At 42.6% G+C, this 11,318-nt stretch overlaps 1 protein-coding gene across 12 annotated transcripts; it reads right to left on the bottom strand.

Annotated features, from left to right (window-relative positions):
• Positions 1-2,122: 2,122 nt before the first annotated feature.
• Positions 2,123-11,015, bottom strand: LOC4345219 (pentatricopeptide repeat-containing protein At5g65560). Of its 12 annotated transcripts, XM_066303474.1 has the most exons (7): positions 8,584-11,015; positions 7,437-7,862; positions 7,088-7,348; positions 6,406-6,698; positions 5,553-5,749; positions 5,368-5,453; positions 2,123-2,422 (listed from the first exon to the last, which is right to left on the bottom strand). In XM_066303474.1, exon 1 carries the CDS (start codon positions 10,836-10,838, stop codon positions 8,631-8,633), a length of 2,208 nt encoding a protein of 735 aa, XP_066159571.1. In that variant the 5' UTR covers positions 10,839-11,015; the 3' UTR covers positions 2,123-2,422; positions 5,368-5,453; positions 5,553-5,749; positions 6,406-6,698; positions 7,088-7,348; positions 7,437-7,862; positions 8,584-8,630. The 12 variants fall into 12 exon arrangements, with proteins under 12 accessions (XP_066159571.1, XP_015650986.1, XP_015650985.1 ...); XM_015795500.3 differs by lacking the exon at positions 7,437-7,862 and having other exon boundaries at positions 7,079-7,348; XM_015795499.3 differs by lacking the exon at positions 7,437-7,862.
• Between the last annotated feature and the right edge of the window lie 303 nt (positions 11,016-11,318).

Here is an 11,318-nt window from a genome sequence, read left to right as displayed (position 1 = left end):
TGATCTTGACAAAAGTTTGAAGCTCAGTTTGAGGGGTTTTTGTATTCCGATAAATTTTCTTTACCGTATCTGCGCCGGTTCGTTTTCGCTCCATTTTTGGTTTCGATAACATTCTTCCGTTTTCGTTTCCGGGGTTTCCGATTACGAAAAAAATATGGAAACGAAAACGATAAAGGTTGTTTCCGTCCGTTTCCGTACCGTTTTCACCCCTAATCGCAAATATAGTAGTTGCACGGACTCGAGGTTATGTGGTTTTAGTTGAACTTATTTTGTCTTCCCATTTTAATTTGGGCCCCACGTGTGATGCCACATTTGATTTTGATGGTGTTAATGAAAGAAAACCGAAGGAGATACGAATTTATAACGCAAGAAGCTAGTATACCCGCGGGTTTGTTCTTAATAATGCTTAAAAAAAAGAAAAAATACGAATTACCCCTTAAACTATCACGGTCAACAGAATTACCCCTTTAAATTCATATACCAGATATTTTACACCCGCAACTATTTATACCGGACTAATACTCCCAACATGGCAGTTCAGTCAGAAAAAAATTTAAAAACCTCCCTAGGCCTAGCTGTCATCCATCTCCCTCAGCCCAACACCTCCCCAGTCCACTACTTCTTTTTCTTGCGCGCGCGCTCAGGCAGCCGGCGACGGAGGCGGGCGGAGCTTTCCCAGGTAGCTAGCGACGGGGCGGCGCAATGGAGGCTGCATGCGACACGGACGTCCTCGACAGTTCCCTGGCGGCAGCTGCGCGGACGTCCCTGACTTGTTCCTCAAGTCTACGTTCATCGACGGCCTCCTCCCCGAGTTCTAGGACAGGGTGGCGAAGCCGTGGTGATGGCCCTAAGTTAGGAACACACCGAGAGCATGCTGGAGGCGCAACGCGTGGCGAAGACGGCCGGGAGGCTTGCAGTCTCCATGGATTCCGGCGAGCTGTTGGTGGATTGCGGTGGTGGTGGTGGTGGGGTGTGGTTCATTGAGGCCGCTATCCGGGCTAGCTCGAGGATGTGGATGATGTCGACAAGGGTTTCTGATCTTCTGAAAGGTTCTGATAAACAGTTGATTTGGTGAAGTCGCAACACAAGTCGATCTGGCTTCTGAACAAACACGCTATTGAGCCCCGCAATCGCAACACCACGTCTCCTCTGGTTATCAACTGTGTCGAAACCTGGCTGACCTCGCCGAAAAGGTTAATCCCTGCTTGCAAATCGAAGAACACAAACAAGAGCGATAAAGAATGCAACCAAAGTTGCAGATGAATGATTAAGCTCACAAGTTGGGGACTTACAAACCGAAGGATCGGCGAAACTATTCTTGACATATTAATCTAAGCAAAACCTAAACCCTAAAGGTGGCGACGAATACTGATATATGGAGTTTAGGGTCGTGCATATACTCCTTGAAGTTTTGCTCCGAGATCAATTTGGTCCCTAATCTTTTATATTGTCCAAACGAGCCTTATAATTTGTCACGTGGGCTAATATAGTCCTTGGGCCCACTTAAATTGCCACGTGAATATCCTCTCATGCAAAATATATGGTGAAATGTCCAATTTACCCTTCCATATACCATACAAAAATAATGAAAAGAATTTAAAAACTTTGTTCAATGTGACTATGGATATGTGGCTAACTTTTTTCACTGGATTATACTACTACAAAGTTAAGTTAGCTACAACCACTAAATATATAATTACCATGCCAACTAAATTCCATGTACGTAGTTGCATTACAATGTTAAAACTCTAACGGATATTTAATATGCAAGATCACCTTTTTTTTTTTGTATTTTCTCCTTTTTTTTCTCTGTTTTTCCATATGATATGTTTAAGGGAAAATTGGGCATTTCATCATATATTTGCATCGAAAGATGACATGGCATGCCCACATGGCAATTTTTGAAGAGCCAAGGACTGTATATGTCCACATGATAAAGTTTGGCTTGCTTGGACAATTTGAAAGGTCGGGGACTAAAATATTCTCGGAGCAAAACTTCAGGGACCATAATAGCTATTCTCCCAATTTCATAAGAATTTTGCAGGAAGTGGATTTCTCATAGCATTCCTGACGGTATGACATGCAAAATATTATTGTATCATGCATTTTCAAATCGACTAGGTTATTCAAACTGGTATGATCCACTATCTGCATTTATTTCTGTCAAGAATGTATTGATTGAATCTCTATATACAATTGTCAAATAATTAGTCCATGTTCCGGTCAAAAAGAATATTCCACGCCTGCAAACTATTAACACAAGTTGAATGCTGTGAATATCATTTACTATATAGAGCTTAATACTAACTTCCCCAGAGTTCATATAGGCAAAGGTTCAGAACTTTCCAAGAACCTCGCCCAAGTTCTGCAAAATGGGGGCCAATATTCCATCATGCTGCCTTTCATGACATATCTTGAAACTCTGCACAAGCGAAAGATAAAACATGCTCATATAACCCCTACAGTGGTCATAAACAAAAAAGAATAAATACAGACTAACAAGTACTAGTATGAGGCTTTCCAATGAACGAAAAGATGGTATTGGTGGTACTAAATTCTGATGCCATTTTGGAAAATTATATTTATTAAAAGTGAAACACATAATTCCCTGGACAAGGTAGTTGTGAAAGACAAGTGAAAATGTCTGACAGTACTTTGCCTATTTTGGATCCTCTTCTCCTAGTAATCAATTAATACAACTCTATGATTTAGCATATACCAAACAAACAGTTGCTCCTAGGACTGCCATATACTGGCTGTGTTCGGCAGTATGTTTTTCCAACTCCCCTCCCTCATGTTCCGCATGCACGTTTTTTCAAACTGTTAAATGGCGTGTTTTTTGCAAAATGTTTCTATACAAAAGTTGCTTAAAATAATCATATTGATCTATTTTTGAAAAAAAAAAGTTAATACTTAATTAATCACGCGCTAATGGACTGCTCCGTTTTCTGTGCGGAGGAGATTTGTTCCCAACAAGTCCTACCGAACTCAGCAAAGTAGGATCAGCACTAAGCCACTGATACAACAGAGCAGTTCATGCAAATGAAGTTCTGCCACCTTCGGCTCTAGCTATCTTTCAGTGGGGCATGGGGTGACTTAAAATCATACCGTCTATTTATCCATTATACAATATCAGGAATTCATAATGTATTTAATATAATAATATCTTTTGAGCACCAAAATGTACTGAAATTGAATTCTTTACAGGCTCAATCATAACTAGAGTAAAAATACACTAGCGGTCCTTGTGCATGGGTGTAATCTAGGTCCATTAACTTGGAAAATGCAAAGTTAATACCCCTAAAATTGTTAAATGTACCATCCAAGGTACAAAATCCAACGTGGTATTGCCCATGGAGATACAGATGTAAACCACCACTCACATAGTAACATAGATAGAACATGTTTTCATCACAATATTAGTCACAATCGTCTCACTTGCACCTTCACTAAATTTACTTCTACCATTGTCACAATGACAGTGACCTAATTGTGAAAAAATCATGACACACGGACATTTGTTCTGAACACCTATTAAGACTCAGTGTTTCTGATATGATTGGGCTCCATGACCATGGCATGTGCCGGAGTCAGCTGAACCAGCAGCTTGAATGGGAGAACTTCTCAGTTCTCATCTCCTTTTGCATTTCAGTGTGTCAGTGCCCAAGCCACATTTCAACCCCAGATTTAGACATAATACTCAGACCCAGACCAAGAGACATTACTCCTTTTGCATTACGTTGAATTTTACCTCTCTTCTTAGAAAAAAAAATTATAAAATTTTCAACCTACATACAAATGCAATGAGGATCCAAAAGAACACAAAATGCCATAACTCCTGGGATTAGTAACCCTGTTAGCCTTTGCTAGGTGAACTAGGAAGAAATTTCTGTTGACAAATCCTGATAGGGTCCATCTCAACCCCATCGGATAAATGCCTTATGTTGCCACTGCATATTTGCAAATCTCTTGTTTCACTGACAAGACAACTCACCAACATGTCTGTCATACAAGTGGCATAATGGATGAGAGCAAGCATTGGTCAATTTGATGAACAAGCTAAAATAAACCAAAACAGGCATCAAACAAAATAAAAAATAATTATCTAAGTTAATGAAAGTATCTCAATCAACCACTGGATTGGTCAATTATGATGCAATCAATTGCTCTCCTGTAGATTTCACCTTTTTATGAAGGATCTGCACCTATTTACCTATCTACTCCCTCTGTCCCAAAAAGAATCAACCTAGGAGGGGTCACATCCCCTCCTAGGTTAATGCTTTTTGGGATGGAGGGAGTAGGTGCTATCAGAAAAATGTATGACACAGTGATGCACTATTGCGCAAAAAAGAATTTTGAGAGATTAAAAGACCAGGGAATGACTTGGTTTGTCAATCTGACTCTCATGTGCGATATATCAAGGGAAACCTATGCTCAGAGTAGTGTACAACATGGTTCTGCAGCATGACAGCATCAATAATTCCCTAGGGAAGTTTTTTATTACTAAGTTGTTCAGTGTTATTATTTGGACTGATCTTATATACAACTGTTAGGAAAGTCCTCTTTGTATGGGGCGCTGGGGATCAACAAGGCCTTTGATTCGGACTCCTGGAGCTGCTCACTGAAAGTTCATTAAGGGCAATATTGTATCTTTCTTTAAAAAGACACCAAACTATTGTCATGACCCAAGGCCATGACGGGATAAACACCGCCGGGAAGATAGCCGGGCGGCGTCGGCTCCTGGAGAAGGGATGTAGATTTAGGCTAGGGAGAAGAATATTATTGGGAGGGAGAGATTAGACTAATTGATATTCATTGCTTAACTAGAGATGAATACAATCCATCCCTTATATAGAGATGATATGACTTGACCCTTAAGAAACTAACTCAAACTAACTCTATCTAATCCTATCCTATGTCCTAACCAACTGCTACAGTACTCGTGGTACTGTTTATCCGCTAGGACTTGGCCTCGTGGGCCTCGGCCTCTCTGCCCAACGCCTATGACAACTATATTTTCATAGAAATCTGACCATTTTGTATGTACATTGGATTGTTTTGACCAACATTTTAAACAGCACCAATCGCTCCATCTGGACTGGGTAAATGCACAATCACTATGAACGGTAGTTCTCACAGAAAGTCAACCTTCATAGTAGTATTTTCATCTTTGGAGTAGTTTTGATTTTTATCAGAGGTTCCAAAACTAGGAGAGTATTAATAGAAAACATAATGAGCAACCATAATAACGCAGAGATGAATTATGATAATTGTAAATTTTGATCATGGTATTGCACCCTAAAGCCTAAAATTAAAGTATGGATAGAATAATCACCATTCTAATATTTAAGGTACTGCCCAGCCTACCTTGAAAATAAACGAAGCTTAGTCAGTGCATGGACCATGAAAAACATCTGTAGCATTTTTAAGGAGTCGATCACCTCATCTATCTGCTGAATGAAAAAAAAAAGTAAAATCAATTAAACTGAAATAAATAATAAAAAAAAAGAAGAGGTGATCTACTTAAGACAAAATCAGCAAATGGAACTTACATCCAGTTATTTTTGGAGTGACCTTCTCAGAACATACTCAGCCATCATTCTATGTATATGTTCTTCACCATAACAAAAGTAGAATCTAGTAATTTCATCATGTTCCAGTCTCCTGCGAACCATTTTCACAAGCAATTACACTTCAACTTCTGGATATATAATGTATATGGATATCTCTTTTGACCTGGAAATTGATCCTGAAAAATAAAGATAATGGAGGAAAAGAAAAAGGAGAAAGATAAACAATTTAGTACACAGGTGATACACAATGTCATATCAGTCAGCGGCTCATGTGTTTGGGGATTAGAGGGGAGGAGGAAGTTGTCGTGGGATGTGGGAGGTCAAGAGAAAGAGTCCTATCGCCATGGCGCCGTGATGCGCCAAGGAGAACGAGAGGTATTTGGGTTTTCTGTTTTCTATCTGATTAAGTCCAGGTATATGTGCCAAGTCCTTTATATAGGAGAGGCCCTAACATATATAGCTAACATCTCCTAAAATAACTCTATGTGTGTTCTAATATATCCTAACTAATATCTCAACAAAGGTAAATGTAACCAAGAAACTCTTTAACAGATAGATTCTAATCTGATAAGGATACCAAGGGGGCTGAGTGCACCCCTGTTTCTGCAGCTGCACCATGGTTGAACTGGCTGTGGTGCCAACAGATATAGTGCTGGCCCCACATGACAATATCAGCCTACTTAATTAAATTAAGTGTGACTAATCTTAATCAAGAAGAAATGGGTGATAAGAATAAGATAATCGGACAAAACGTGCATCACAAATGTAACATGAGCAATCAACAATTTGGGAATAAAACATAACATAGAATGTATGATAATTTCAAAGATACCTTCTTAGTCCCTGTGATCACAGCTACCTTGGCGTGTGCAAACTGACTGAAAATTGCTCTAGCTCTTCCACCAAATTTTGATGAAGTTGAGTTCTCAATAGAATTGAGTATGTACCGATCGTTATTTGGCCAGTCACAGCAATTTAACTAGAATGCTAGCTCCGGGATCAGATCATTCGTAATGGATGTTAATTTCACATATCCAAGTCTAGCAGTTTCTGGAGCCACTGAAAGTATAGCTACCCTATCTTCTCAAATAGCCCGCTTGCTTCAGTGGATTGACACATAACCAACTGCAAGAGCAAGTGCCAGTTATAGTTAGTTGCCATTTCATACTGAACGCCTGTAGGAATAAGAATGTCAAATTTTGCCCTTTCCAGGGTGTAGAATGAACTACAATGACTGGATGCTAATTAGGTAGAAATATAAAAAATAAAGATATAATTACAAATGACTATTAAGCCTAGTACTAATCAGATACGAGTATTAATTAAGGAAAAATTGGTTCTGCAGCATCAAAAGTTCCAGTTTTTAGTTTTATAGCACCGAAAGTTCGCGTTTCACTTAATAGCATCGAAAGTTAACCTGCTCTCATATTCAGCATTCCGTACAAAGTTCTGTTCAATTTTCTTTGGTATTCATTTTATCTTTCGAAAAACAACATGTGAAATACCAGCCGTGCCTTTTCCTCCTTCTTCCTCCTCCAGCCCCCTCTCCTTTCTCAAGCTCGAATGCTAGCCGGACACCGTCCTCGAGGCTCGAGCTTGATGGCCGTCAGCATGCCCATGAGCTTGACCACTCGCATGTCCACGTGTTCTCAAGCTCGAATGACGGTACTGCGCCTGGCTCGACTGAGCCCGATGCTGATGCCACAAATGGAAGTAGTCCATGAGGATCTGTTGCTTCACTGTGCACAGAAAGGCAACAATGTTGAGTTGCACACCTGCCCACACAACAAGCGGAACAATCTGAGTTTCATTTTTGATGGGGAGAAAAGAACAGAAGGATCTGGACATCCTGGTCCAACTCACTCGATCTCCCCTCAAGGCCTCAACCAATACAAAATTGTTTTAACAATTGGCATCCTCTCATCCTCATGAACATTGCCCCTCAAAATTAAAAAATTCGATTTTTTTTCTCACTAGAGCACTCGAATCGGCCATGGTCGGAAGCGCCGCGTTTTTCCTCCACACTAGGTGCTTAGTGCTCGAGGAAGGCCAACATCTTGGCAGCTCAACCACGCTCAAGCCAACAGAAGCTCTGTGCTCGAGCTACAGGCCATCTTGCCTCCACGGCTCCATCCCTCTCTCCCAGAGATCAAACACCACTGCTGCTGCCCTCCAGATTGTTCTTGCAGCTGCCCTCGAGTTCACTCCCCAGTCACAATCGAGCACGTCAGCTGCCACCACAGTTGCTGCCGAGATCGTTCACCATGTCACCCTCCAGCCCGCCTGCCACTGTACCATGGTGATTTCTTGTGCAAAAGGAACGGTAGGAAGAGGGTGTGTGGAGGAGGAAGAAAACATAAGGGCAAGAGGAATAAGTGGCAGCAGTTCTAAAGGAGTGGGAGTAACGGAGATAAACTTTCGATGCTATTAAGGGCCTGTTTGGCACAGCTCCAGCTCCACCTCTCTTAGAGCTGGAGCTCAGCCAAACAGTTTCAGCTCCACCTGAAATGGGAGCGGAGCTAGGTAGAGCTCTCTCACAAAATGAACTAGAGAGGTGGAACTGGGTTTAGGCAGCTCCACAACTTCACTCTAGACCCAACTCCTGGAGCTAAATTTAGGAGTTGGAGCTCTACCAAACAGGCCCTAAAATGAACCGTGAACTTTTCAGTGCTATAAAACTGAAAGTGGACACTTTCGATGCTACAGAACCAATTTTGCCAATTAATTGGAGTTCTTATTTTTCAACAAAACATAGATACATGTAAAAAAGCTATACTTAACTTAGAATAATTATTTTTTTTGGGGGGTGGGGGGGAGACAGAGAAATCCTGTTTAGATAAAGCAAATGGTCGTGTTGACTTTTCTCTCAAATTAGTAAATAACTATTTGATCACCAACGATATAGTTCTTACATTTTATATTGTTACAGATGGACTGTACTTTACCGCAGTATAACTTGAACATATTTACCAAAATAAAACTGGACGGAAAATGAAATCAAGATGCATACCTTCTGCTGTAGACCATCAACACAACAGTTGGTTAGTTTCTCCAAATTTATCTAGCGATTTCCTGAACTTCATTTGTAACTGTTATTTCACCTGTAATCATGGCATTAATTGTGTTACTAGGTTGGTAACCATGTTCCTTCATGACGGAGAGCAGACTTGAGAACTCAGCAACACTGCCCTTCTGTAATAGGCCATAAATCAGAATTTTCCATACAATCTCATCATAATTGGATTCCTTCAGTAACAAATCACCAAAAACTTCCTTAGCAGTGCGAAAGTTTCCTCCCTCACAAAGAGAAGAAATTATAATTCTATAAGATTCTAAATGTGGCAAATAACCACTTTTCGTCATTGAATCAAGCAATGTCAAAGCATCTGTTAGTATTTTTAATCTGCAACAGCAGTCTATTATCGAAGTATATACATCCTCGCTAGGGGTCAAGTTAGCATTCTGCATCCCCATAAAAAAATGTTTTGCTTCCTCCAATCTGTCAACTCGGCATAAACATCTAATGAAACAACTGTAAATATCGGCGGCTAGTGGCAACTGACGCTCAGTGATGTCCTCCAAAAGTACCTGGAGATCTTTCATGTCTGCTATTTTCCATATATCAACAGAGTTATCAGAGGAACTTTTCTTTACCACAAGTCTGAGAAGAACTGTGTAGGAGTCCTCGTTTGGTTTCCACCCCTTACCAACCATTACTTCAAAAGTTGAAAATGCTTGACTGACTAGTCCTAGATTTGCATACCCTCTAATCAAAGTGTTATACGTGACTAGGTTAGGGAAAACACCACGATCAACCATTTGAACTATCATGGATTCAGCATCTTCCATTCTCCCCTCTTCACAGTAGGAGCGGACAAATACTGTGTACGTTACAATATCAGGATTGATACCTGTCGCGATCATCTTGTCGAATATTTTCTTTGGACCTTCTGATCCTACCTCCCTGACTAATTCATCAATTATAATGGTATATGTTACAGGACTTGCCTGTATTCCCTTCTCCATCATATCTTCCAACATCAATGTTGCTTGCGACAACTTCTTTTGCCTGCATAATCCATCAATAAGTGAACTGTATGAGTGGGCATCTGGCACAAACCCCTCTGAGATCATTTTCTGCATCAATTCATCAGCAGCATCAATCTTTCCTGTCTTGCACAATCCATCTATCAAGCTAGTGTAAACAACCTCATTCACCTTAACTCCCTTCTTGACAAGAGACCCAAGAAACAACTGGGCCTCCTCAACCTTCTCACGCTTGCAGAGAGCATCAATTAACACCGAGAAAGTCCAGTCGTTTGGAACCAGCCCATTAGTCTCCATCAAATGAAGAAGCCTAAAAGCACATTGCAGGTGACCCTCATTGCACTGCCCCTGAATTAAAGCTGTGTATGTCACTACATTGGGCTCCAAACCTGCCTCAACCATCCGACTGAACAGCACCATGGCCCTTTCCACCTTCCCTGATTTGCACAACCCATGTATCAGCTCGGTGTATGTTCGCACATTTGGGGAGCACCGGTTGCCATCCATGCCCTCGAAGACCTTAAGTGCATGTTCCATTTCTCCAGCATTGCAGTAGCCATCAATCAGCGCATTGTAGACAACAATATTTGGCTCAAATCCGTTAGACATTGCCTCTTCAAGCAGCACCTCAGCCTCCTCAGTTCGTCCAGCCTCACACAGCCCGTGCACCATCGTCGCGTACACATGGGTATCCGGAGCACAGCTGTCCGCCCTCATCCCAACGAACACTGCCATAGCCTCACGAACCATCCCTGCGCCAAGCAGCCCATGGAGCAGCGCCGTGTACGTGAACGCTGTCCGCAGGCATCCCCGGAGCGGCATTAGCACGAACACCCGGCAGGCGTGCGTCAGCATCCCTGCGCGGCAATATCCAAGGACGAAAGAGGTGTACGCGTACGAGTCCGGCGCGAGTCCCGCGTGGAGGAGGGAGGTGAGATGCTGCTTCGCGGCGGGGATGTCGCCGGCGAGGCAGTAGGCGTTGATGAGGGTGGTGTACGTGCGGAGGTTGCGGGCGGGCATGCGGGAGGCGAGGGACTCCATGTCCGGGAACATACGGTGGCGTGCGAGGGCCATGAGGAGGGTGTTGAGGCAGCGGAGAGGGGGAAGAGGCGCGGAGGGGGACAGGACGCGGTGGGAGAGGCGGCGGAGGTCGGCGGGCGAGGAGGCGGCGGCGGAGATGGCCGCGAGGAGGCGGGCCAGCGGGGTCGGCGGGGGCATGGCGCGCCTCGACCTATGACGCGGTGGGCATTGCCGGTGGCGGTGGTGATTGTGACAGATCGCTGCGGCGATGGCGGCGGCGGCGGCGGCGGCGGCGGCCGAGGTGGTGAGATGGGAGATGGGAGAGGGGGATCCAGGGCCGGGTGAACGCTAGTCAATGGCAACAAATGGGCCGCCAGGTCGGTGCTGAGGAGAGGCAAGGCAACCTTACCGGATCCGTCCGATACCGTGGGCTAGCTGCAGTGGCATAGCTGAAGGCAAGACGTAATTTGCGATCAAAATAAATCAGTATATACTCCCCTCCATCTCCGTCCTAAAATCAACTTTTACAATCTGTAACTAATAAATTAAAGTAACACTATATGTGATTAGTGCTATACGTGTGATATTATTATATCCGTATTTGAAAGTAGTTTCATATGATGATTATTTTCTAGTTATTAATAATAGGTTTAATTGGAACTATGTCATTGCAAATAT

This window comes from Oryza sativa, chromosome 8 (assembly GCF_034140825.1).
Source record: "Oryza sativa Japonica Group chromosome 8, ASM3414082v1".
Taxonomy (NCBI): Eukaryota; Viridiplantae; Streptophyta; class Magnoliopsida; order Poales; family Poaceae; genus Oryza; species Oryza sativa.
Note: the sequence above shows the minus strand (reverse complement) of the source record. Positions and strands in the feature narration are given on the sequence as shown.